A 27,421-nucleotide genomic window follows, 5' to 3' on the forward strand; every position below is an offset into this window, starting at 1 on the left:
ACAATAGGCATGCTACAAGATATACAAAGCAGATCTATGTACTCTGTAGCATAACAGTACTCAATAATGTGAGGTGATGGTAGTCTGGTCTGCAGTCAGTCTGTGTGTATACTTACTGTGCAGCCCTTCACAATCAACACAGACACACAGAGAGAGTGTAATATGCTTCACAACATGCTCAACAAGAAGCAGTCAAAACATACAAAAATCTAACAATAAAATCTACTTTATCAACAATATATCACCATAACAACATAGAAAATCTTTATCGAATCTTCAAGGCCATTCCTATAAATCTCTTTTTAAAAAGTCAGTCTCTCACTCCTCTCTATATTCATAAAATTTATCACCACATAAATGCTGTCTTGCTTCATCATGATTCAATACAACATAGCTACACATGATGCTGCTTAAGTTAGCAGCTTTAACTTTTTATCATGAAGATTTATAAATCCAGTACTTTCACACTGACCAAAACATTTTCATAGTTTTTATCACATTATAAAATTTCTTTACCATAGTGAAATAATTACTTCTTAGCTTTTGTACAAATATACATATATTCTAATTACGCTACCAATACATTTGGGACCAACAACAACTGCTTGCGTCTTCACAAAGATTGGGCACTCAAATATTGATTGATTTGGACAGCCTGCACACTGGAAGAAATGTATATGAAAACAGAACAACTTACTGTTCAATGAGGAAATAATCTTTTATCTATTTCAGCTTCCATCCATCACATGTAAGATCCATAGAAATCTAGTTTGTTAGTGATAGGAGTTGTTTTTAATTGCTGGATTTGTGTAAGACCATTCATCTTTATTCATATCTTTTCACTGGAGGTCTTTCAAGAATAAAGTTTGATTTCAATCAGAATTTCAAGAATAAAATTCTTGCATTAGTAGGTTTTTGCCTAATAATTTGATATCAATATAATAATAATTGCTTTGAGATTAACATAACCATAAACTATTTCACATTTCTAATTGAAAGGAACCAAAAGAAATTGTTTTTAACATTTATTATCTAGATTGTTCTTGTAATCTTCATGTTAATAAATAATAGTACACTGGATATATTTTGCACTATAAAACCTCACCCCTCCTTCAAAGAGTTATACATATACATGTATCTTCTAATTTTGATGATGCAAATCTTTTTTAGGGAAAACATTCTTTTTTCCTGGACACAGTAATATGTATCTCCTTGTCCTTTTGTTAAAGATGGGATTCAAGTTTTCTTCATCTTTTATGATTGTAGTTTACAATTGACATTTCTTCTATGACGGACTGAATAACAATTCATAGACAGATGCTACCAACCAACAAGTTATCACATATAACCTTTGATTCACAAAACAATCAAATCAAATATACAATCTTTATCACTGTTATATTTTCTACTTTTCTAGAGCAATACAAGTTTGAGTGCATTAAGTTTCATTCCAATCAATAGAAAAAGGCGCTTCATATGTTTTATCAATACAAATATGAATATCTTTAATCTACATAATCATCCCGTCAACAGGATATTTGCATTTGAACAAATAAAAATAAAAGTACACCAATCTGAATAATCTTAGATTATTCACTTCAGAAAAAGAAAAACAAGTTTTTATGCAACTCTAATTGAAACATCGTTTCTATACATCTGTCTCTTCTTTTATGCTAACTTTTCTTTGACCTAAAACCAATTTGAAGAGCTTGTTGAAAACAGAATACTTGAGAAAAATGTAAGACGAATCCACTGACACTACAGTATGATATATGATGATATTGTTGCTTGCTATCCTGGCAATTATAAAATAAAAAGAAGTACAAGCTTGACTGGCAATATTTGATCACACAAGACAAATAGAAACATTACCAATACTGTCCACAGCTCACACAAAAATATACATCTGATCTGTACACCAGTAAAATTCATCTTCTAAACACCACTAGCACATTGTTTGTAAAAAGTAATACAAAATAATACCTACAGTAGTAGAACAACTATTCTGAAGTACATGATCAATGATATAACAAAGCTCATCAACATTACATTACATTATGTGCATATTTAAGGCATAACTATATCAAGTAACATGATATATTTATCCTCAAAGTTAGTGTTGAACTCTCAAAAACTTGCAATCCCTATTATAAATGTACAAGCTGGAATTGTAACACTTCAAGATTCAAGTTTGAGACCATAAGGGTGTAAAAGAAGGAACCCTTCAGTCTCATCCCCTACATGTAGAAGTGAGTGAGTGCTCTATGTTCTAAATTCCTACAATACTGGACCACATGGCTGATCACATAGCTGATCCGCATTTTCTCTAAAGAACAGCTGAAAATGCCAGCAGGTACCAGTTAACTGACGTCTTGTTGTAACAAAAGTGACGTCTCATTGCAACATTCTTAATACACAAAAGAAACAAATCAGATGCTTGGACTGGAGGGTAATACATACTTCCTATTCTATTCTAGTTTAAGTGTTGGTAATATATTTGTATACAATGTAGATCAAGGTAGATTGAAGGACACATTTGTTTTGAGATTCAAGATGATTTCTGAAAAGATTGGGTCATTTTTATTTTGTTTCATTTGAATGAAGAAAAACCAAAAGAATTAGGATAGGCATGTATGTATGCCATGTAAAGGCAATGTAACAGTAACAGAGTTGCCAGCATTTCATGAAAACTAAATTCTTTCTGAATTTGCCCAATTGAGTTTTAGAATGTCAGGATCCTCATCTCCACCTCCTCCAGTTTAAGATATTTTCAAGGAGCAGTATTGGCTCTGAGCACAAGAGCATCATCAGAAAATGTTCAAAGGAAACAAGGCATTTTCCACACTAAAATGTCTCCATAGCTAATCTGTTAGTGGATGCACTGTGCAGACACAAGTACATACCTGGTATTCACTATTTTATTTTGACGCCAATGAAGTTCCCTGATATTTTCCCTGATATTTCATTGATTATTCTCAAATCCCTGACTATTTCTCTGTTCAAGCAGGAGGGGGGGGGGGGGGGGGGGGGACAGTGAACCCACCCACCCACCCATAGGGCAAGGGTATCTCATTATAAAGAGATACAGGAAGATGATCTTAACTCTATGGTGCGGTCGCAGACTCAAATATAGATTTTTTTGAAAGACAATGGTTCATATATAACCATTGTTCTCTACTCCATAAATATGCTATGATGCCCTAGAACAGGACATCTTGGATTCCTTAATTTGAATTGGTTTCATCTTAATTGGAAATCAATATGAATTGGTTTCATCCTACCCAGACACCAATAGGAATTGGTTTCATCCTACCCAGAGACCAATAGGAATTGGTTTCATCCTACCCAGAGACCAATAGGAATTGGTTTCATCCTACCCAGTGACCAATAGGAATTGGTTTCATCCTACCCAGAGACCAATAGGAATTAGTTTCATCCTACCTAGAGACCAATAGGAATTGGTTTCATCCTACCCAGAGACCAATAGGAATTGGTTTCATCCTACCCAGAGACCAATAGGAATTGGTTTCATCCTACCCAGAGACCAATAGGAATTGGTTTCATCCTACCCAGTGACCAATAGGAATTGGTTTCATCCTACCTAGAGACTGATAGGAACTGGTTTCATCCTATCAAGAGACCAATAGGAATTAGTTTCATCCTACCTAGAGACCAATAGGAATTGGTTTCATCCTACCCAGAGACCAATAGGAATTGGTTTCATCCTACCCAGAGACCAATAGGAATTGGTTTCATCCTACCCAGAGACCAATAGGAATTGGTTTCATCCTACCCAGTGACCAATAGGAATTGGTTTCATCCTACCTAGAGACTGATAGGAACTGGTTTCATCCTATCAAGAGACCAATAGGAATTGGTTTCATCCTACCCAGAGACCAATAGGAATTGGTTTCATCCTACCCAGAGACCAATAGGAATTGGTTTCATCCTACCCAGAGACCAATAGGAGTTGGTTTCATCCTACCTAGAGACCGATAGGAATTGGTTTCATCCTACCCAGAGACCAATAGGAATTAGTTTCATCCTACCTAGAGGACCTTGTAGGGTATAACGCATGGGAGGGAGGACGGGATAGTGGCATCTACAAAAAACTCATTAAGACATCTCTTCATCTTCCAATTTTTGTCTTCATTTTTTTTCAATAAATTTCTGTTGTTTTGTACAACAACAAAATCAACTTACGTGTACAAATATGATTTGAGTAACACTTTGTGGAATGCCTTTTCAAACTCTGTGCATCGAAGCAATTACATCTAACCCTTTTCAGTCATGATAGAAAACACTATGCACAAGCAACTTTGTACAGATGAACTAACTACAACACGTGTAATACAACCACAACTTGTGATGAATATAAAAAGGTTCAATGCCAACAAACATACATATATTAAATTTGCAAACTTGTCAAACATCATGTGTTTAGAGCTAATAGTACAGTCTCGATTCAATAGCTATATGCATGCACTCCAAACATGAACAAGATTGTGGCTCTCTCTCTCTCTTTCTACCACACATCAAACGTCAAGTACGTAATATGAGCAGATAAGACTGACCAGGTTCATGTGACACTATTCAGGAAATTAAAACCAATCTTGTCTAAAAATCAAACAAGAAAATACTGATTCATTTCCCAAACAAACAAACAGCAATCCTTCCATCCCTACCTGCCTGCATGTATGTACCCAAGCTCGTAAGGAAACGTTAGGGTAGAATAAATTGGACGGTCATTCCTGTTTAGTTCTTGGTCTTGAAGTATTCATCTTCATGCGCAAGAGTGTGTTCCTTGAAGGCTGTAGTAGTCAACAACACAATACACATGAAACCAATACTGTCTGTCTGTCTGTCTTCAGTGAATTGCTTGCTTGGCAGGCAGGATGCATTCAACCTCCCTCCATCTTAGGCTCCTAGCTCCGTGATAGATAATAAGAGCTTGGTTTGGTTTGGTAGGCTTTCTTTCTTTACCCACACTCACTACGCTCCCTCCCTACTAAACAGGGAGTCATCCTTATGAAGGGGCTGCTTCTTCAGCCTCCATTGCACTCTCATCCGGGATCTCTCCTGAACTTCTGTCAAACAATGAGAAACAAGAAAGCTCTATCAGACGTGACACTCATAAAGCAACATAATATAACATCAATGCAGCAATGTTGTAGACATGTCACTGTGTTATAACTATGTACATGCTTGCTTTCTGGTATTCCAAACCAATTCCAACGGGACTATATACAGTATCAAATGATAAATAGAGCTGATCTTGCGCTTGAAATTTGGTTAAATAATACTTAGCAAAACTAATTTATGGATATAGGATTATGTTGCCCTTCACACTAGATATCAAATATCAATTCACTCAATAATGCAGAACAAAAGTAAATAATGTAACAAAACACAGATGTAAGCAGCAATTATTCTTTCATTTGATATGTTGCTGCTGTAACTTCTTTGTCATTAATCATATTGCTTTGCTAATAGGTAACTTGTCCATAGCATTATGAAGGAGGCCAAGGCTAAAAGCTTAACCAAGTCTAACCTGCAGCAGCATCAACCATATATCTGCCTGTCACATGCTATTACATGCACATCTCTCTTGCTATATCATCTGCTTGGAGCCAGAGGAGTGTTAAATCATATACTACAACACAGAGTTAACGCCCTCTGGCTCTGAACTGACCATATCTTCAATTGATTATTACAGAGGAGAGTTAAATCATATACTACAACACAGAGTTAACGCCCTCTGGCTCTGAACTGACCATATCTTCAATTGATTATTACAGAGGAGTGTTAAATCATATACTACAACACAGAGTTAACGCCCTTCTGGCTCTGAACAGACCATAGTGGTTATTACCTTGGAGCTTCCTGCTGTACTGATAGTGATGCCATCTCATTAACAGGCACTTCTGTATCTCCTTTCCTCTTCATTGAATCACGCATAGACATAGCTACAGTAGCAGACTGATCTCGGACTGATGTCCAGTACTCGGCTATAAAACACACACAAAGATATAATATATCATATTATATTCCACATACTAAGAATTTTGCTCTACGATTGGTCAAAAGTAAATCATGTGATAAAAGATAGTTCTCCCATCATTGATGGGAAAAGAAAAGTTTGTTACACTGTGTAGATAGTACTTCTATCTTCGGTGAAAGTGCGTTGCACTGTGTAGATAGCAGTACTATCTACACAGTGCAACGCACTTTAATTGTAAACGTTGCGTATTGCTCTCCTCTTATAAGTGCTTTTAGTGTTAGTATGCGAACTTTGGTCACGCGCAAACTATGGTCACACCAGTACAGTACCACCACACTGCATGCACTGTACGTATCGTACACCGTTTGCTAGCTGTTAATTGATGACTTGTTGCTCTAAAATGACGAAAGTGAAATGTTTCCGATGTGGAATATAAAGCAAATAATCACCTTTTGGTTCAGGCGATGGCAAACTATCACTTCCTCGGCGATATGAATAAATACGCTATCTTTCCTCATCTTCGCTTCGGAAAGATAGCTACATCCAGATCGCCTCGGAAGTGATAGTTTGTCCCATCACCTTCACCAGCATTAATTATTTGCTTACTACGCTACTAGAACAGACAAAGCTACAGTAGTAGCCTGATCTCTGAAAACAAATCCTATGGCTAGAGTCTGAGATTTCAACCAATTTGACATAGGAGGATTTTCTTCTGAGTCAGAGGAATCTTGTGTTACTCCTCTCATCATGAGGTTGTGGGTTAGGATCCAGTCCTTTAACAATGCATATTAGCTATAGCTCTCACCCTCTCAACCAAAGTGTAATTGATAAGGCCCTTTTTTAAAGAAAATACATAGAAAGTTTTTAATAGGATATATCTGTAGCTCACTCAAAGCTACTAGAATGGTTTCAAAAAATAGATGTGTACTATCCGAACCCAACTCTACTAGTTCCAGTACACAGAGACCTAAGATATTTCTGTCATAAACATACCTTATATTTACCAGAGTTTAGTAAAGCCTTGATTGAATATGACGCTGCTAAACCACTGCATGTTAGGATGACGTAAAGTGTAATATGCTCAACATTTCATTATCTGATGACACAGAGCTAGGTGAATATGTGTATCACCTTTGCTGTGCGCAGTTGTCATTTATTTTGTGGTGGTTTAACTCGCCATACCTGAACAAGCCTTAAGTAAGTCTAGGCACGAGGAGCCATATTAGGGGTCATATTAGAGAGAGAGAGCAATATAATGTCCATATTAGTATGCAACGAAGACGGCTGACTTACATTGTATTTCAATAGTCCTACGTAAGCACTCTACTGCGTTGGCATTAGGGACTCCATTGATAGCGTCTTCTGAGAGGGGTGAAGGGTCATCACCTAGGAGAGTTTGGGCGCACACCTCTGATGCATCACAGATAGCCGTCAGATCATAACCACCTTCTAGAGCTAACACCACTCTTCCATTCGCTAGTCCCATCACCTTACGGGTCATGTAGGAGAAACCTACAAACAAACAAAATAATTCCATTGTTACCTCACAGCAGAAAGAATATAAAAATCATATCAGTGCATCATATTCTACTTTATTTCATCTACATACATGTACATCTTAAAATAGTAATTTTACATAATTTACAAAAGTAGTGTCATCAAATGTTCTTCTCTTAACTTTATACAACCTTTGAACATAATGCTAATGTGTGGAATAATGATAAAACTGCATTTTACAGGACGACAGTATGTAATTTTCATGATAATATACATGTGAAATTTCTTTACAAATCCAACAAGTAATGACAGAAATTCTAAGGAGACATTTTCACATTTTAATAAAAGATTGTGCACAGCATTATTCGATCATCTAGAGTGTGTAACCAAAGTTGGATTGACTTCAAGTTATTTGTTAATAAGTGATTTATGGTGGTTAATGAAGAGTTGTATACTTACATGCTGGTGTAACTTTATATCCCCCTAATGGATTAGGATGCCCATTGGCAGCATCAAAACCAGAGGATACAAGCACAACATCAGGAGAAAACTCCCGAGCAATTGGCAGGACAATAGACCTGAAACAACACAAACAATAATCATCATTATATCAATCATATAATTGTATCTAGCAACATCAGATGGTACAAGGATAACATCAGGAGAAAACTCCCGAGCAATTGGCAGGACAATAGATCTGAAACAACACAAACAATAATCATCATTATATCAATCATATAATTGTATCTAGCAACATCAGATGGTACAAGGATAACATCAGGAGAAAACTCCCGAGCAATTGGCAGGACAATAGATCTGAAACAACACAAACAATAATCATCATTATATCAATCATATAATTGTATCTAGCAACATCAGATGGTACAAGGATAACATCCAAGAGAAAACTCCTAATGATCGGAAGGACAATAGACCTGAAACAAGGCAAACAATAATCATCATCATTATATCAATCAATGTATGAATAAATCAATGAGTATCACCCCCATCAATATATAAATCAATCAATTAACTAATGAGACCATTAATCCACCCTGCCCTTTTGATATATTGAACAGCTTCAGCAAGACTGATTGAGATGACCATGGCAGGCTAAGTTTCTATCATACACACCTGAATGCAGCTATATATTCTGCATCTCCCATTGGAGGGTTCAAACCACCATGAAAGGCTATGTTCACGTTGTATCCCAGACCTGCACCGCATCCACTCTGTCAATAAAACAAATTAATAACATTATGTTAGAAGGCAAATATCAGTTCTTATAGAATGAAATATCTTGGAAATATAGACAACAGAAAACTTTACTATTTTTGAAAGATTCAAGCAGAAGAATAGAAACAAAAGAGACATGTTAAAAAAAAAGTACTAATAAAATGAAGTAGAAAGAGTAAAAACGATCATATATCATTAGAAAAGGAAACTTAGTGAATAAAAATAAAACTAGGAAGAGTGAAAGAAGGATAAAAGAATGTGTCTAGCATTACCTCATCTGGAGCCCCTGTGCCAGGGAAGAAGTTACCGTTGTCATGGCGATGTAATGAGATGTAGAGTACATGTGGGTCTTCATAGAAGATCTTCTGGGTAGAGTTACCATGATGAACGTCCTACAATAACATACAATACAAGATTGGTACTTATACTAGTGCTCTTACAGTACCTATATCAAAGTGTTTTATCAAATATCAATTAGAATCAAAATCAGTTTAAAACATAAATAGAAATCTTTTTTTTTTAATATTTTCAATTCAAACTACAGCAATTGATTTACAGAAACAGAATCCCATAGGTTAAGAGCAATGGGGATGAGAATGTACATACCCAGTCAATGATGAGTATCTTGTTGAGTTTGAGCTTGAGTCTTAGCTGTTTAGCAGCTATAGCAATTGAGTTAAAGAAACAGAATCCCATAGCTTGTGATCAATGGGGAAGGGGGAGGGGGTGTACATACCCAGTCAATGATGAGTATCTTGTTGAGTTTGAGCTTGAGTCTTAGCTGTTTAGCAGCTATAGCAATTGAGTTAAAGAAACAGAATCCCATAGCTTGTGAGCAATGGGGAAGGGGGAGGGGATGTACATACCCAGTCAATGATGAGTATCTTGTTGAGTTTGAGCTTGAGTCTTAGCTGTTTAGCAGCTATAGCAATTGAGTTAAAGAAACAGAATCCCATAGCTTGTGAGCAATGGGGAAGGGGGAGGGGATGTACATACCCAGTCAATGATGAGTATCTTGTTGAGTTTGAGCTTGAGTCTTAGCTGTTTAGCAGCTATAGCAATCGAGTTAAAGAAACAGAATCCCATAGCTTGTGATGTTTCGGCATGATGTCCTGGTGGTCTTACGATGGCAAATCCATTCTTGAGCTCTCCTGTAGCTACTTTGAATGCTAACTCAATCACTGCTCCAGCAGCCTAGTATTAAAGATACATGACACATAAATATCAATTCAACATTGTACATCTTTTATATTCATGATATGGATCGGTTGACCGTCATCATAAGTATCAATGCATACAAAAACATGGGAGACACCACAATAAATGAAGAGCCTTAGGGTTAGGGCAACCAAGACTCTCATCTAAAGACAGGACATGTAGCAAAGCAAATAGGTCTATTCAAACCTCAACATTAACCACACTGTCTGTCAGACTGATAAAAACATCCATATATATATATATATATATATATATATTACATACAAACATACATATTATATATCAGACATCTTCATAATATCCAACAGTGCATTCAAGAATGTTATTCTTGTTATCTGCATTGACTCAAAGACTTTATTCTCCATTCAATCCAAACATTTGGTTCGAGCCACGTGTACATTGATTTACAAGATTTACAAGGTGACAACTAATTTCCTTTGTTAACCACAGCTTTATACCCAAGCTTATACTCAGTGTTAAACGATTGATATACATGTACGAGATACTTACTATTCTGACTGCTCCTGGTGACTGGATATCATGCCAAACTGTGTCTGTATCTACACCGAGACCTCCACAACTCAACCAAGTGAAATTCAACTTGGGTATGAGAGCTACAAGAAAATAACACATTGCATCATTCATCATGTATTCTTATGTATATACAATTTCAATTAAAGCTAAAGACCAGTTATGGTCATGCAATTGAATAGTGAAAGAAGCGTTGTGAAATTGATCAGAAAAGGTTGATCATCTAGCATAGATGTACTGAAAGGTTCTGGAATCATCAAAATTATAAGAAATTTGGCCAAGTCTTCATAAAGTTAGAAGCACTGTACACAGAAAGATGTATATGGGACTACACACACGTGCCCGACACATGCATTTGTATCTTTCAACAGTATATAGATAATACTAATTTACCAAATATATCAATTAGTAGGCGGTTTCCCGTCAAAATTGTTATCGTCATGTAATATTCGAAACATATTCTTTCACATGATTGGTAATAAGAGCTTCCATTTCATTTTTTGAAATTGGGGCATTTCCAATACTGGTCTTTACCTTTAAAGGACTTTAACAAATCTTATAAGCGCAACCACGAAACAAGTTGACAAGAATATTTTGTGACAATTAAAGTTAAAAAATTGCTGCCATGTGTCCTACATCCTACAATCATACAAAGCACTTTTTTGAAGTTATAAAGCTCATGGCATAATCTATTTATATCCCATTTATAACAGGTTGTTACAACTCTCTATTGTATACTGGAGCTGTAAAATACAAGGACATCAACTTTAAGAATAAAACCTGTATTCTGACATCTACACACTGCACATGAATATCTGATGGGTAAAGTGGTATATTTTAATTGATTACATAATAAACATTGTTTGAACTCACCCAGTTTACGGCTGTCTAACTTGGCTTTGTGTGTCTGGCTTGTACCAAAGAATAACGTGTAGCCTTCACTGTAATACAAATTAAGAAAGTAAATAACATCTCAGCTCCTCTCATATGTATCAGACTATATACAAATAAGAACTTTTGTTCAAAATTGTAATGCTAACAAGTAACATTCCATCTTTAAAATAGCAAAATGCAATATTACAACTGATATCTCAACAAAAATATTTGAAACATCATGATTTACAATTACATCCATGTTAAACATTGAATAAGCTCAAGGAATTTAAATTGCATATCCTGAGGTGCCTTTAAATTTAAAATGGCCTTAAATTTACAGTATAACTGTGTCTTGAATACTAGACATTCATGAAATTTACAACATTTTGCAAGAAATTTGGTCACATTGGATTCATATTGAACAGCTTTTAATGCTCTATGTAATGTATATATAAAATATTCATATTTTTAAAATGATTGTGAAAGAGTAGAGGCTATCTGACAGAATTGAAATGTGCTATGTAGAGAAAACAAGGGAGAGAGAAAAGGGGGGGGGGGGCAGGGGTAAAATTTGGAGAATGAAATGTTTGAAACAAAAGCATATCATCATCATAATTGTAAACTTTTCTCACCTATGGCAAGACTGGAGCTCTTCTAATGATGCTTTCCGCGTCCTTATACGCTGAAATCAAACAAAACAAACAAATAGTTTATTAGCATGCTTGTCGAGATTCAGAAATGATACAAAGATTCATATTTTATGTAACTGACCCCCTCCCTACCCACTATCTGACTGTAAGATAAACTCACCTCACATCTACTAACAATCCCTCTCTCATGAAGTCTAGCCCAGATGCTCTATGATCACTACTCTATAAAGTAACTGACCCCCTCCCTACCAACTCTCTGACTGTAAGATAAACTCACCTCACATCTACTGACAATCCCTCTCTCATGAAGTCTAGCCCAGATGCTCTATGATCACTACTCTATAATGTAACTGACCCCCTCCCTACCCACTATCTGACTGTAAGATAAACTCACCTCACATCTACTGACAATCCCTCTCTCATGAAGTCTAGCCCAGATGCTCTATGATCACTACTCTATAATGTAACTGACCCCCTCCCTACCCACTATCTGACTGTAAGATAAACTCACCTCACATCTACTAACGATCCCTCTCTCATGAAGTCTAGCCCAGATGCTCTATGATCACAACTCTATAATCTAACTGACCCCCTCCCTACCCACTATCTGACTGTAAGATAAACTCACCTCACATCTACTAACGATCCCTCTCTCATGAAGTCTAGCCCAGATGCTCTATGATCACTACTCTATAATGTAACTGACCCCCTCCCTACCAACTCTCTGACTGTAAGATAAACTCACCTCACATCTACTGACAATCCCTCTCTCATGAAATCTAGCCCAGATGCTCTATGATCACTACTCTATAATGTAACTGACCCCCTCCCTACCCACTATCTGACTGTAAGATAAACTCACCTCACATCTACTAACTATCCCTCTCTCATGAAGTCTAGCCCATATGCTCTATGATCACTACTCTATAATGTAACTGACCCCCTCCCTACCCTCTATCTGACTGTAAGATAAACTCACCTCACATCTACTAATGATCCCTCTCTCATGAAGTCTAGCCCAGATGCTCTATGATCACTACTCTATAATGTAACTGACCCCCTCCCTACCCTCTATCTGACTGTAAGATAAACTCACCTCACATCTACTGACAATCCCTCTCTCATGAAGTCTAGCCCAGATGCTCTATGATCACTACTCTATAATGTAACTGACCCCCTCCCTACCCACTATCTGACTGTAAGATAAACTCACCTCACATCTACTAACAATCCCTCTCTCATGAAGTCTAGCCCAGATGCTCTATGATCACTACTCTATAATGTAACTGACCCCTCCCTACCAACTCTCTGACTGTAAGATAAACTCACCTCACATCTACTGACAATCCCTCTCTCATGAAGTCTAGCCCATATGCTCTATGATCACTACTCTATAATGTAACTGACCCCTCCCTACCCACTATCTGACTGTAAGATAAACTCACCTCACATCTACTAACGATCCCTCTCTCATGAAGTCTAGCCCAGATGCTCTATGATCACTACTCTATAATGTAACTGACCCCCTCCCTACCCTCTATCTGACTGTAAGATAAACTCACCTCACATCTACTAACGATCCCTCTCTCATGAAGTCTAGCCCAGATGCTCTATGATCACTACTCTATAATGTAACTGACCCCCTCCCTACCCACTATCTGACTGTAAGATAAACTCACCTCACATCTACTAACAATCCCTCTCTCATGGAGTCTAGCCCAGATGCTCTATGATCACTACTCTATAATGTAACTGACCCCCTCCCTACCCACTATCTGACTGTAAGATAAACTCACCTCACATCTACTAACGATCCCTCTCTCATGAAGTCTAGCCCAGATGCTCTATGATCACTACTCTATAATGTAACTGACCCCCTCCCTACCCACTATCTGACTGTAAGATAAACTCACCTCACATCTACTAACAATCCCTCTCTCATGAAGTCTAGCCCATATGCTCTATGATCACTACTCTATAATGTAACTGACCCCCTCCCTACCCACTCTCTGACTGTAAGATAAACTCACCTCACATCTACTAACAATCCCTCTCTCATGAAGTCTAGCCCAGATGCTCTGTAGACGTCCAGGATGCTCAGGATGGTTCTGATTGTTTCCACACTGGCATTGATGCTTCAACATCAACGTATCATACGCAAGGCCTACACGCAGACAAATAACAATAATAACATTAATGATGAATCAGGCTCTTATTCAATCACTGGCACTGAAATTTTATAAAAATCCGTATTTCAATTTCTCCAGAAATAATAATAATAAAACAGTTCTTTATTTACTTGGAATGGCATTCTTGCATAATTAAATTTTGTTTTTAAAAATACAAACTTTGAAAATTGTATTCATACACACAAATTAAAAGATTCTGATTAATTAAACTCTGTTGAATACAGTTCGTCTTGATTCATAGTAATTGACTATGGACTTCCATTAGAATCAGGTAAATATCAATATATTTAAATATAAAATGACAATTTCAAGAGAAAGGAGAACTTGGTTTCAACTTGTTTTCTTCTAAAAATACATGCACAAACATGAAGTAAGGATGCTTATGGTTTAATGCATACAAGATGTGTTTTAGTCTCTGTTAATCTTAGTATTGTACAAGTTGACATATAAAACACCTGTTACATCTACATGTATGTACATAAAACAGGTGTTACATCTACATGTTACATCTACATGTATGTACATGAAACAGGTGTTACATCTACATGTATGTACATGAAACAGGTGTTACATCTACATGTTACATGTACATGTATGTACATGAAACAGGTGTTACATCTACATGTATGTACATAAAAAAGGTGTTATATCTACATGTATGTACATGAAACAGGTGTTACATCTACATCTAAGTACATGAATGTTATGTCTTTGAACAACAACACAAATATAATTGAGATATGAATAATCCATGTGATAAATGATTCTCTGGTACCTGTATAAAATTTGAAATAGCACATGTTGAATATTGTACTTAACCAGTTTAATATTGTACTTAACCAGTAAAATATGAACATGTTGTCCTAAGATCAATAATTAAGATCTAGCCTTAGTATTAGAAGTACTAGAAAATATATTAAAATATACAATATTCTGACAGAATAAGGGTAATGAATTTCATGACTCCCACTTGATTTTTCAAACCTGTTTTCCTTGTATAATGAAGCACATTCCGAGTGCTCAACCCAAACTGCAATAGCAAGCGAATTACAATATTTAATTGCCAAGGAATATGTTATCTCTATCTGTACTAAGCCTTTAGAATGGCTGTGAGATACCTTCTAATGAGTTTTCTATCTTCTCTCAAGCTTCTTGATATTTGAGATCAGATATTAAAAGCCTCAATTACCATTATCCTGATTTAACATGAACCTGATATGTAAATATCCTATATGGGATTATGTTACAACGGTCATATAATGAGTTCATATTATGAGTTCATAGCAATTAATGCCATCCACCTTGATCATACATGCAGGCTGTCAGTCAGGGGACATAACCTGTTTTTAGGTACTGGTAGACAGCATCATTTCTGTACCATGCTTTTTCTTCCTTTCAAGTAAAAGGAACCAATCTGAACCTATGTTTAACTTCCCCATTCATGGAGGAATCCATATTCAGATGTACATATAATTATTACTATGTATTTGGTTGAATTCAAGATTACATGGTAAATACCAAACTTATTCAGACATAACAAGATTAGTTTGATGATTTATGCACAAGACTAGTTCATCTACATGACAGCACTTCTTTGACAGAGTACATACATATAAAGCAAGTACAGATAGTGTTATCGTAATTCATATCAAGTTGTTAACATGCACTGTCATACCACAATGATGCATACAAATACCATGCAGGAATATAAAAGACGTGTTTGTATAAGGGTAAGGGATGTATATACCATGCAGAAATGTAGAAGAGGTTTTGGTATAAGGGTAAGAGGTGTAAACACCTTGAAGGAATACATTGGTATAACGGTAAGGGGTGTGTATACCCTGTAGGAATACATTGGAATAACGGTAAGAGATGTAAAAGAGGTTTTGGTATAAGGGTAAGAGGTGTATATCGTCGGTGGGGTGACAAAACCTTGTATCTCAATTTTTTGAGGTTTGGATTTTTTTTGCATAATTGTGTACCTATTGGCCTATGACACCACCTGATAAATCCATGGAACGCCTCCTGTCTCGGTTTTTTCACAAATTCCACACAAAGGACGGTGTCACAGCACTAAATCTATTGAGACCGGAAATGTTTTTTTGCTCTCCTGAAAATTCATGATTTTTGAGATACGAGGTTTTGTCACCCCATCGACGATATACCATGCAAGAATACAATGGTATAAGGGTAAGAGGTGTAAACACCTTATACAATGTTATAAGGGTAAGAGATGTCCATGCAGGAATACATTGGTATAAGGGTAAGAGGTGTAAACACCTTATACAATGTTATAAGGGTAAGAGATGTCCATGCAGGAATACATTCGTATAAGGGTAAGAGGTGTAAACACCTTATACAATGTTATAAGGGTAAGAGATGTCCATGCAGGAATACATTGGTATAAGGGTAAGAGGTGTATATACCATGCAGGAATACATTGGTATAAGGGTAAGAGGTGTATGTATATCATGCAGGGATAGGATAGGGGTGTATATACCGGTAGTAAAGGTGTGTTTGGTACGATTGTGATCATGATGATGATGGTTGAGTGAGAGTGAGGGGATACCAGCAGCAGCCGGTGAGCTGCGTACCCGCATCAAAGGACGATGGCCACCAAACATTCCTGATCATGATTACAAGAAAGAAATGCTCATTTGGAACAGACATTCTACTCATTTGCAGAATAAGAACAAGAAAGGAAAAGATCAAACGTAACTAGAATACACACTAATGGCTTATGTAACTTGCAAAGTAAGGAAAGAAACAGAAAGGGAGAAAGGTGCCACATTTATTGAATATAAAAATCCAGTAAATCGTGTCTGAACATGCATTGGTCAATTTCCCTTGTACATTCCATAAGCACAGCAGATTTTATTTCACAAAACTGACAAAACAAAGTTCCTTTTATTTTCCATTCTTTCAGGATTCGCTTCTTTATTTCTCTCTTTTTTTACCCTCTTTTTTTAAAAAGTTTGTATCTAGTCAGAAAAATGCAGACAAATTGTATTTTAAAATGAAAAAGTACAAAACAATTTCTATTCACTGAGATCCTTTTAAAAACAACACAAGAGAAGTGAAAGTAAAAGGTGTTCTTTGTTCACGTTGTTTTGCCGCCCACCAATTAAAACACTGACACACAAAGTGCATGATATGATACAAAGAATCAAAGAAACACAAATCCACTACAATCCAGTACAGAATCTATGTTACTGAAACCACATAGATGAAGTGCACGTAGGTACATGTATAAATGAGTGATAATGCACTGTACATCAAATCACAACAGCAATAATATAGAGGTACTACACAAAGATTATAGTGTTATATAAGAAGTGCAATGACCTGCTATGTGCTAAGGAGCACAGAGGGAAGAGAATGTAAACACATGTTATTGACATATACTTGAGAAGAAGAAAAACAATTTAATACTAGGGACACAGTCAACCATACCAAAAAGGTGTTTGTTTTTTTAATTCATGACAAGTATTCTTACCTGTTTTGGTCATTGTTGAGGGTCTTAGCATGTCTAAATTATCCTGTAAATGAAAATAGCAAAAGAGAAAAGTATATTACAAAAAACAGTTAATATAAAGTAATTCCTCACATATTTAGAGGCATAAAAATCCAATAACTCACGACAACTACATAACAAGACAGGACAGAAACAAATTGAATTTTCCACTGCCTTGATTTCACATCAATTTTCCCCCACAGGAGAACTCTTCATGTTCATCATATGCATTGAAATACTGTACATCAGAAATGCTTTTGGCAACACTGTGGGTATGAGACATGGTTGTCATGACCTGAAAACCCCCTAACAAAAACATGTCAATATCACAATTCACACTGGTCAAATGTACACACTTTCAAGAAATCTACAAAGACTCTGGGCTTACACAAGTAGATCTTTCCACAGTCCTGCCAACCATCCAACCAAAAGACAGTACAGATTGTTTTTCATCCCCCCCCCCCAAAAAAAAAAAAAATCCTTCACACTATAAATACAGAAAGGGATCTTACCTCTCTAGATTTAGATATCTCTGTCTCTGCATCATCCTCTTCTTCCTCCTCCTCTTCTTCTTCAGTAAAATCAATTGGTTCTTGTTTGATATGGATGGCATTCTTAAGAGCTTCTTTAGCCTTGGACGGTGATGGCATGTTAGGTGCTCCTGAAGCAGTAGCTCCTGCAGCGGATTCTGATTCAGATTCTTCTTGTTCTCTCTCTTCTTGAACTCTCTCTTCACTTCTCTCTTCAAGGAGCTGTACAAACAAAGACAAAATCAACTTATCTTTATCATATGACCAGATCATGCTTGATAACTAACATGCATCTCGTATTTCCTTTAACATACCGTTTAAAACATTTAAGGAATGTGAATTTTGAGCTCATTTAGTGTTACTAATCAATAACAACAGATTCTCACAATTTAAAAAAGCTATCGGGATGTGATCAAAAGTGATGTTCCCAATGGTTCATGCAATCAGGTGTTGTTTTTTTATAAAAATTACCATTATCTAGACATAGGTCTGCAAACATAAGACGTTGCTTCTTGTTGTTGTTGTTGTTAGGTTTTTAGGCTGTCCAATCTGAAAAGATTATTTCTGCCATTTGGTAATGACCATTATATAGCATAGTATCTGTAATTACATAATCACTGTGGGTAACATCGCACCCTTGCATCTCTATAGAATATTACCTTTTGATAAGCAAGATTGTTGAGGAGTTGATGCGGTTGCTGTAGTAACTGTGAATGATGATGATGAGAGAGTAACATAGAATGTGGTCTCTGGCTGGTAGGAACTTGCTGGTTGTTAGGCAGAGGGGCAGAATGGGTCCTCACTAGGGGTCTATGCGTCACCGGTCTGAAACACAATGCAACATATTAAACATCTCTAATAAATGTACGTCTTTTCCATGAACAGTAAATATAAATGTGATTCTTAAAGTGCCTTCCTGAAGAGAGAGGTATCATGGTATATCCCAAGTTTTTAGAATGGACTGGTGATAGCATTCTCAAACATTCTCAAACTGACTTCCTACTATGTGATACCCATTAGCTAAACTTTGGTGTAACGCTAGTATTGTATTTGGCATTCAAAGACCACAGTTATATCACAGTTGATTAATGTCAAACGACAAATATTTTAAACAACATTTTAGCTTAGCCTTAAAGATCGTCACCACTACTGGGCCAGAAGGGATTAGACCACACAGAGAGCCATCGAGGTCACTGTGACAGGTGGCTATCTCATTAACTCAGCTCTCATTTAACATAAGAAAAAGAGGATCATGGGGGACCAACAGGCACCGATTAGGGAAGTTTTCTATATAGAGGGAGCAAGTAGCTACAAGTATGGCAGTGTGCCTTTAAACAAACAGTTCGATAAAATCGATTCATTAAACCAAACTCAATCTTGCAATATAGAAAGAGTTGTTCTGTCTCCTTTATCTTCCAATTGAGCAATTTCTTCCCTCCATAGCTGATGGTATAACTTTATATTTTTGAATTTTACTTTGAATGATACCTTTAATGAATATCATTATCACATTCATCACTAACTGCGCTAAAGAAAAAAAGGACCCAACTTAATCATAAGAACCCTCAGGTTTTTCATCCCGATATAAATATTTAGGATATGCAGGTGTACGTCTACACCATAATGACCCTCTAGTCTTTTATGAAGAGTGCAGAGTATCTGTTAAGATATGTATAGATTGTATAATGTGGTATCCTACCTGATTGGTTTTGGATGGATTCCGATTTGAGCAGCTGACATGGCGGCTGTCTGGGCCTGCTGAAAATCCTGGAAGGTCATACAAGCTAAATGTGCAGGATTAATACCAGCTAGAGAGAGAGGTGCACCTGTTACAACAAAGAAAATATCAATTTAAAAAAACCCTCATCCTCCTCTTCCTTATCATCATCATCATCATCATCATCATCATCATCATCATCATCATAATCATCACCACCATCACCGTCACCATTATCATAATCACTATCATCATCATCATCATCATTATCATCATCACCACCACCACCGTCACCATCACCATCATCACTATCATCATCATCATCATCATCACCATCATCACTATCATCATCACCATCATCATCATCACCACCACCACCACCACCACCACCACCACCACCACCACCACCACCACCACCACCACACCACCACCACCACCACCACCACCACCACCACCACCACCACCACCACCACCACCACCACCACCACCACCACCACCACCACCACCACCACCACCACCACCACCACCACCACCACCACCACCACCACCACCACCACCACCACAACCCCCCACCATCCCCAACACCACCACCACCACCACCAACATCATCCTCATATCATTACTTTCATCTAGAATACTGACTAACTTACCAGGAAGGTATGGATTAAGAGGTGCAGCACCTAACATGGATGCTGTTGGTAGACCTGGTTTCACTTGGCCCTGGAAAGGAGTAGAAAATTACATTCAGAGTCTTCAATAAAAGCCAATCCAATAAATAAAAAATATATATGAATGACTCCTCTTTGGCCAGTACGAGAAAAGCTTGCACAGTGTGTTTTATCTGGTATGGTTCATGCATGTTGACAAACCATAAAATAGTACTTACTACACACGGTCTATGCATGTAGGGTTCTTAAATATTTCAATGATGAAACAGTATATCTTAATATCAACATAGACATAATGTAATGCCACAGTATAATTCAATGCCAAATAATGTTTTTTTTCTACATAATTTTGGATCAATTTCAAGAGCATTATAAACATTCATTTTTGTTTTCATTGTTATTGTTTGCTTCACTTCAATGTTCCTGATATAATTATTTTTTGTATTTTCAAAACAAATTTAATTTAATTCACATGTGGTCACATTAGGAAGAGTAGCGTGTGAATGAAAAGGACCATATCATTCAATCACATATGTCAACAAAGCCCAAACTGATACATAAATCTAGCGTACACTGCCATAATACATGAAATAGGTTCTATGCATATATAGCTCTACTCTGTAACAAGCTGCATAATAATCTTCCCATTAAAACCAAATTTGTTGTTTGTTTCATAAATAGCCAGGCAACTGAGATAGCATGTTATAATTATAACTCACTACCCCATGCCAACTTTTATCCTGTCTTGCCAAACTCTTTCCTGCCAAACAAAAAGAATTGAACCCCCTTGCCAATGTTGAACTCAGCCACTGTTTCTCTAGCATACCTCCTGTTGGGCAATGCTCATCTTGAATTACATTAGGATTGCAGGCAAGGTGCCAATAGTAATATTATCATCAACAATATCTAAATTCAGTCTATAGATAACACAGAGGTTGAATTAGACATCAATCTGGTACGTATCTTTGAAGTGACATTGTAATGTCTGGTTTATATTTACTCAATCATCAACACACAATGGACAATAACTATAAATACATCCTCATACCCCCCCCCCCCCCCCCCCCCAATACCATAATGTCTCTTGAACAATGAATCACAGTTCAATGCAAAACATGTTTCATACCAGGTAGTTTAGTTAGAAAGAGGGCTTAATTATAACCAATTTTAAATTTGCCTTGTTCTCAATCTTTCCATGTTCAACAACGGACAAAATGATAGATAAATTATATACATGCTCAGGAAATATACATTATCCTTCTCTCCGCTATTTCTTTCTTTATTTCTGTCTATCATTCTCTCTGTCTTCTACACTTGCTGTATTTCCTAGCAATGATAGTTTTGGCAAAATTTGTAACTCTTATAAAAAAAAAAATATATATATATATTGAACAAACAGACAATAAAAACAGATAGAAACCCACATATTGGCAAATAGATTGATAGCTAGTGCAAACACATCTTCCCTCTTTGGCAATGACACTTAAAAATGGAATTAATTTGAAATAATAATGAAAGCTTTCAGCATCAGGATATCCTACATTGGCTCATGAAGCTAACAATTATCTCCTCCACTTTCAGCCTTAACGAAGCTACATGTCATCTCTCTCTTCCAAGTCTTTTCATAATGTTGCTTTTTTAAATCACAATATCATATTCATCATTGATTTTGAACTGCTTCATACATTCCTCTTCTATTAAGGGTCACTAAACTCCTGTAATAACACTATAACCCAAATACAATACTGTCACGCTATTTCCCAAGGGGTGGGGCAAGTTGAATGCATACACACACCATTTCCTATAGGTGGGGCAAGGTTGAAGCAGGTCCTGCCATTGTGTATCTCAGAATGTCTGTATTGGCAGCCTAACACAATTACTTTCTTCCTTCCTCTCTTTCCTCTTGTTCCATTCAATCCTTTATATCCTTTTCATTTTGGCAAGATTTCAACTATTCTCATTTTCTATCACAGGAATACTTTTCAAGGATTTGATCAAATTCTTTCTCTGAATTTCAAAGGTGCATGACTTTAATCACAACAAAAGAATTTTTTTACTTGTTACATGTACACTGTATTCTTTTTTTTAACTCTAACTTTAAGATTATTCAATAAATATGGCCAGTGTTGTTGGTTATGTTTCTTATCAGAGGTGGCGAGTGTTGTGATTTATATATGACTTAGTTTCTTACCAGAGGTGGTGAGTGTTGTGGTTTATATATGATTTAGTTTCTTACCAGAGGTGGTGAGTGTTGTGGGTTGTATATGACTTTGTTTCTTACCAGAGGTGGTGAGTGTTGTGGGTTGTATATGACTTTGTTTCTTACCAGAGGTGGTGAGTGTTGTGGGTTGTATATGACTTTGTTTCTTACCAGAGGTGGTGAGTGTTGTGGGTTGTATATGACTTTGTTTCTTACCAGAGGTGGTGAGTGTTGTGGGTTGTATGAGATTTTGTTTCTTACCAGATGTGGGGAGTGTTGTGGGTTGTATGTGATTTTGTTTCTTACCAGATGTGGTGAGTGTTGTGGTTTATATATGATTTAGTTTCTTACCAGAGGTGGTAAGTGTTGTGGGTTGTATATGACTTTGTTTCTTACCAGAGGTGGTGAGTGTTGTGGGTTGTATATGACTTTGTTTCTTACCAGAGGTGACGAGTGTTAAGGGTGGTATATGATTTTGTTTCTTACCAGAGGTGGCGAGTGTTGTGGGTTGTATATGACTTTGTTTCTTACAAGAGGTGACGATTGTTAAGGGTGGTATATGACTTTGTTTCTTACCAGAGGTGGCGAGTGTTGTGGGTTGTATATGACTTTGTTTCTTACCAGAGGTGACGAGTGTTAAGGGTGGTATATGATTTAGTTTCTTACCAGAGGTGACGAGTGTTGTGGGTTGTATATGACTTTGTTTCTTACCAGAGGTGGTGAGTGTTGTGGGTTGTATATGACTTTGTTTCTTACAAGAGGTGACGAGTGTTAAGGGTGGTATATGATTTTGTTTCTTACCAGAGGTGGCGAGTGTTGTGGGTTGTTTGCAGCAGGAATCCCGATAGATATGTTAGGTAGAGATGGAGAGCTGTAGAGATCATTCACTACACCGTATAACCTCTGCTTCAGCATCATCTTAGTCGCGCTACTTGCCTCCTGAAATAAAAACATTATTTGTTTAAAATTACCAGATCTGAAAACAATTTTTCATTAAACATAACAAACATCCCAATGCAGTAACGTATCTACCTTGTAACACCATCATCCACAAACCAACATGATAAAGAAATATAAGATATCTGAGATGATAGCTCACCGAAAGCAATTTAAAATGTATATCCACTGCTTAAACATCTTAAAATCTCTAGTAATTGGTGACAGCTAGAATATAATGACTTGCTAAGCCTTTTATTTAGATGGAAGTGATAAGTAGACTAGTGAGACTTACCTCAGGTAATGCTGCTACAGATAGTCCATTAGGACTATCACCCCCTCCAGCAGCTCCAGCACTGAGTGGTGAACTAGGACCGGATCCAGGAGCACTGTTTGATGAAGTATCTACTGTGAAATAAAACAACAATCATAATCATCCTTCTACAACATACAGGCAAGGCTATCTTCAATAACAACAGGTGTTTGTCCAGATCAAATCTAATTAGGTAACTTTTATTTTGCAGATGTAATAACCGGACTTTTGAACCTGCATAACTCTGAGTCCAATCAAACACTTGCAACAAAATGGACCTCACTGATTTAAACAGTAAAATGTTGAATTACAAACTCTGCCTTTAAGCCATAGATATGATATCACCTGTTCAATAAGCCCTCAATTATGTGACTCTATATATTGTGTAATTCATTTGGATGGGAGAGAGAGAACATAATCAGATAATCTTCCATGTGTGTGAGACTTTCCTGCTGTTACTCAGTGGGAAGATGAGACCGACTGAAAGTGTGTTGACCTTTTAGTGTGAGTTAGCATCCATTGAGCCAGGAAGCTTCTAATCATCAACTACCTATCCCGCTTGCCAATTCTTATATCAACACACACACACATCATCGTAACCATCCTTGGACCAGTTTACCCCACCCCTTTCTTTTTTGTCCATTTTTCAACAAAATAAACTTTCTGGTATGCTGACAGAAAGGCCTATTATTCATCAATTTACCTTTTAGTTAGCTTACTTGAGTTTGTAAATTGAGTTCATTAAATTGTAATATAATCAATTTTGTAAATTGTGTACATTAAGTGTACACATTTTTATAATTCATCTTTCTGCTCATATATGCATGTACCCAAAATTATTTTGCAGACTTCTTTGATTTTAGTTCTTAATACCAAGTTACTCGCAAGTCAAGTCTACACAGCTTTTAAATTCTTTTCTTCTTCATTGGACTGACTGTAAATAATACAGGGTAATGATCCCAAAACAAATTTGCATTTGTAATTTCTCATTTGTATTTGATGACAATGTCTCATGCAAGAAGCCCCTGTTAAGCCTGTTAATATAAGTAGGGCAAGTGCTCATGACCAAGTAACAAAAATAAACTTACAGTTGAGTTCTCCACTGATGGGTTTCCGTTTGAGAGAGTTTGGTCCTTCTCTTCTTCTCAAGAGAGGGCTACCATGAGTACGTCTCTCCGTAACCTTCTCTTTCAATCTGGATCTTACTTTCAAGTTGGAGTCAGATGCTGCAGGAAAGGAAGAAAAAGGGGAAAACTATATAATTAACCATTGCCTTATACAATCACATTGCATACATGCATGATAGTAATCAATACTTGTCTCTTCTCCCCCTCAAATTCCAAATAACTGTAATATCTGATTTGGTATTATTTTCATTAGTAATTTTGTTTGCTTGTCAAATGAAAATATTAACAAAAATAGTAACAAAATAAATCCATCATATCTACACATACAAATTATTGGTAAAATTTGGATTGTAAAATCAAAGCATGTTTATTTATGATTTGAATCCATTTGATAACATCTATCATGAATGTGTACATATAAAGCAAGTTAAATAATGAAATGAAATAATTACCCATGAAAGCTGAAAATTATGTTATTAGCTACTGTATTATTCATAAATCAAATTCACATAACAAACAAGTCCAAATACCCTTCCCCCACTCTTTTTTCCACTTTCTCTCCTTCCCAATTTATGTCTCCTTCTGTCTCTCATTCTCTACAGCTATGTTTCTTCTCTGGCCCTCTCTCTCTCTCTCTCCTCCTCTACCCCCCCCCCTCCCCCACTCCCTCTCTCTCTCTCTCTCTCTCTCTCCTTCTCTACCCCCCCCCTCCCCCACTCCCCTCTACCTCTCTCTCTCTCCTTCTCTACCCCCTCCCCCACTCCCCCCCCCCCCTCTCTCTCTCTCTTTCTCTCTCTCTCTCTCTTGGTCTCTTCCATTATATATTGTGTCTTTTTCAATCAGTACTTATTTGCGTGCAGAAGATATCATTCATTATTCAGATTAGATTGGTTTGGTACACACACAATGGAACCAATACTATCTTTGCAAGGTAAGATAAAATATTGAGACTTGGTTTTCCCCATAATAGTTTACAGCCTTCCAAGAATGACAAACCATAATCTAACCCATGATACATAAATAACTTCACATTGTCAAAGGTGGCTTCACTTCCTCAATAATATATGACCATTTTCAACACTACACTACACTTCAGTTCAGCAGATCTTGCAGATGCATGAATTCATGTCATCTACAAATCTGAAATATTCCATTTGTGTCTCTTTCTGACAAATCAACCAAGAAGGCCTAAAATAATGGCTCAAGACAAGTAGCCCCATTTCTGAATTTAATGCCTAACTCAAGTAAAACATTATTCATTTTGAAGTGAGTGTAATGTATTCCTTCTCATTAAGACTGTATATACATGTACCTTGTTAGCTTATTGCACACAAGGTGTACTGCAAATTGAGCAATCACATACACTAGTACATACACGTATTGACATTATAAAAATGCAAATTTGTTCAGCAATGTCACGCATAATTATCCCCATGTACAGGTGATCATCATAACTGTAAAATTTGTAGCAGGTGCGCGCTACATGATATCAAGTTGGTTTGCACTGAAGCAGAAAAGTGAGAGAAAAAGGTCAGTGAAAGTTTAAGCAAATTATGATTAAAAATAAATCGTTTTGGCAATTACAATACAGTGAAATATCTTACGAGCTATTTCACAATTTGTTCTCTTCAACCGAGGTCTCCTCGTCTTTCTTTATTCTACATTACCAAAACGTGGGGGGAAAGATCATTTGCATACTCTAGTCCTAAATTATGGAATGGCCTTCCTGAAGACATCAAAAAATGTTTATCTTCTGATTCTTTCAAAACTCATCTCAAAACATTCCTTTTCAAGTCTTGATCGTTTTTCCTGTTTACACGCGCCTTGAGCACTCCACAGAGTGGATTTGGCGCGATATAAGTTACATTATTATTATTAATTTATTATTATTATTGTACTGTAATGATTATACACTATTATATTTTGTCACATGTGTTTTCTGGAGAAGTGCAGAAGTTCATAAACTTTCATTTTGTTTGTTCTTGATGACAGAATAAATTTGTTTCATACAGGTGATGTATAAAAACATATTTGCAATAAATATATTAAGGGTGAATGTATTATGATAACAACTTTCTTCCGGGAATTGTTTGTTTGTTTGGTTTTTGTACAGAGCAAATGGGAGGGGAGCTCGCAAGATACATCACACAGTTGCCAATTTGTGTTGGTTTGATCACAACGTCAAAAATAAATAACTTTCTTAATTTTAATCAGAATT

At 36.6% G+C, this 27,421-nt stretch overlaps 1 protein-coding gene across 11 annotated transcripts in view; it reads right to left on the minus strand.

Annotated features, from left to right (window-relative positions):
- Positions 1–3,046: 3,046 nt before the first annotated feature.
- The window catches only part of LOC593178 (histone deacetylase 4), an 83,976-nt gene continuing 59,601 nt past the window's right edge, over positions 3,047–27,421 (minus strand). For 6 of the 11 annotated variants that reach the window (XM_011662239.2, XM_011662240.2, XM_011662242.2 and 3 more), the window contains 20 exons: positions 25,165–25,302; positions 24,059–24,171; positions 23,629–23,766; positions 20,610–20,679; positions 19,942–20,068; positions 18,902–19,067; positions 18,225–18,464; positions 17,695–17,737; positions 16,699–16,824; positions 14,040–14,173; positions 11,992–12,041; positions 11,357–11,424; positions 10,463–10,566; positions 9,731–9,928; positions 9,007–9,126; positions 8,633–8,730; positions 7,958–8,076; positions 7,295–7,513; positions 5,873–6,008; positions 3,047–5,087 (listed from right to left, as the gene is read on the minus strand). In XM_011662239.2, the coding sequence (XP_011660541.1) occupies positions 5,027–5,087; positions 5,873–6,008; positions 7,295–7,513; positions 7,958–8,076; positions 8,633–8,730; positions 9,007–9,126; positions 9,731–9,928; positions 10,463–10,566; positions 11,357–11,424; positions 11,992–12,041; positions 14,040–14,173; positions 16,699–16,824; positions 17,695–17,737; positions 18,225–18,464; positions 18,902–19,067; positions 19,942–20,068; positions 20,610–20,679; positions 23,629–23,766; positions 24,059–24,171; positions 25,165–25,302 (2,468 nt within the window). In that variant the 3' untranslated portion in view covers positions 3,047–5,026. The other 5 variants (XR_004065037.1, XM_011662237.2, XM_030990941.1 and 2 more) reach the window with 5 other exon arrangements.

Source organism: Strongylocentrotus purpuratus, unplaced genomic scaffold, assembly GCF_000002235.5.
Source record: "Strongylocentrotus purpuratus isolate Spur 01 unplaced genomic scaffold, Spur_5.0 spur5_scaffold_19, whole genome shotgun sequence".
NCBI classification, from domain to species: domain Eukaryota; kingdom Metazoa; phylum Echinodermata; class Echinoidea; order Camarodonta; family Strongylocentrotidae; genus Strongylocentrotus; species Strongylocentrotus purpuratus.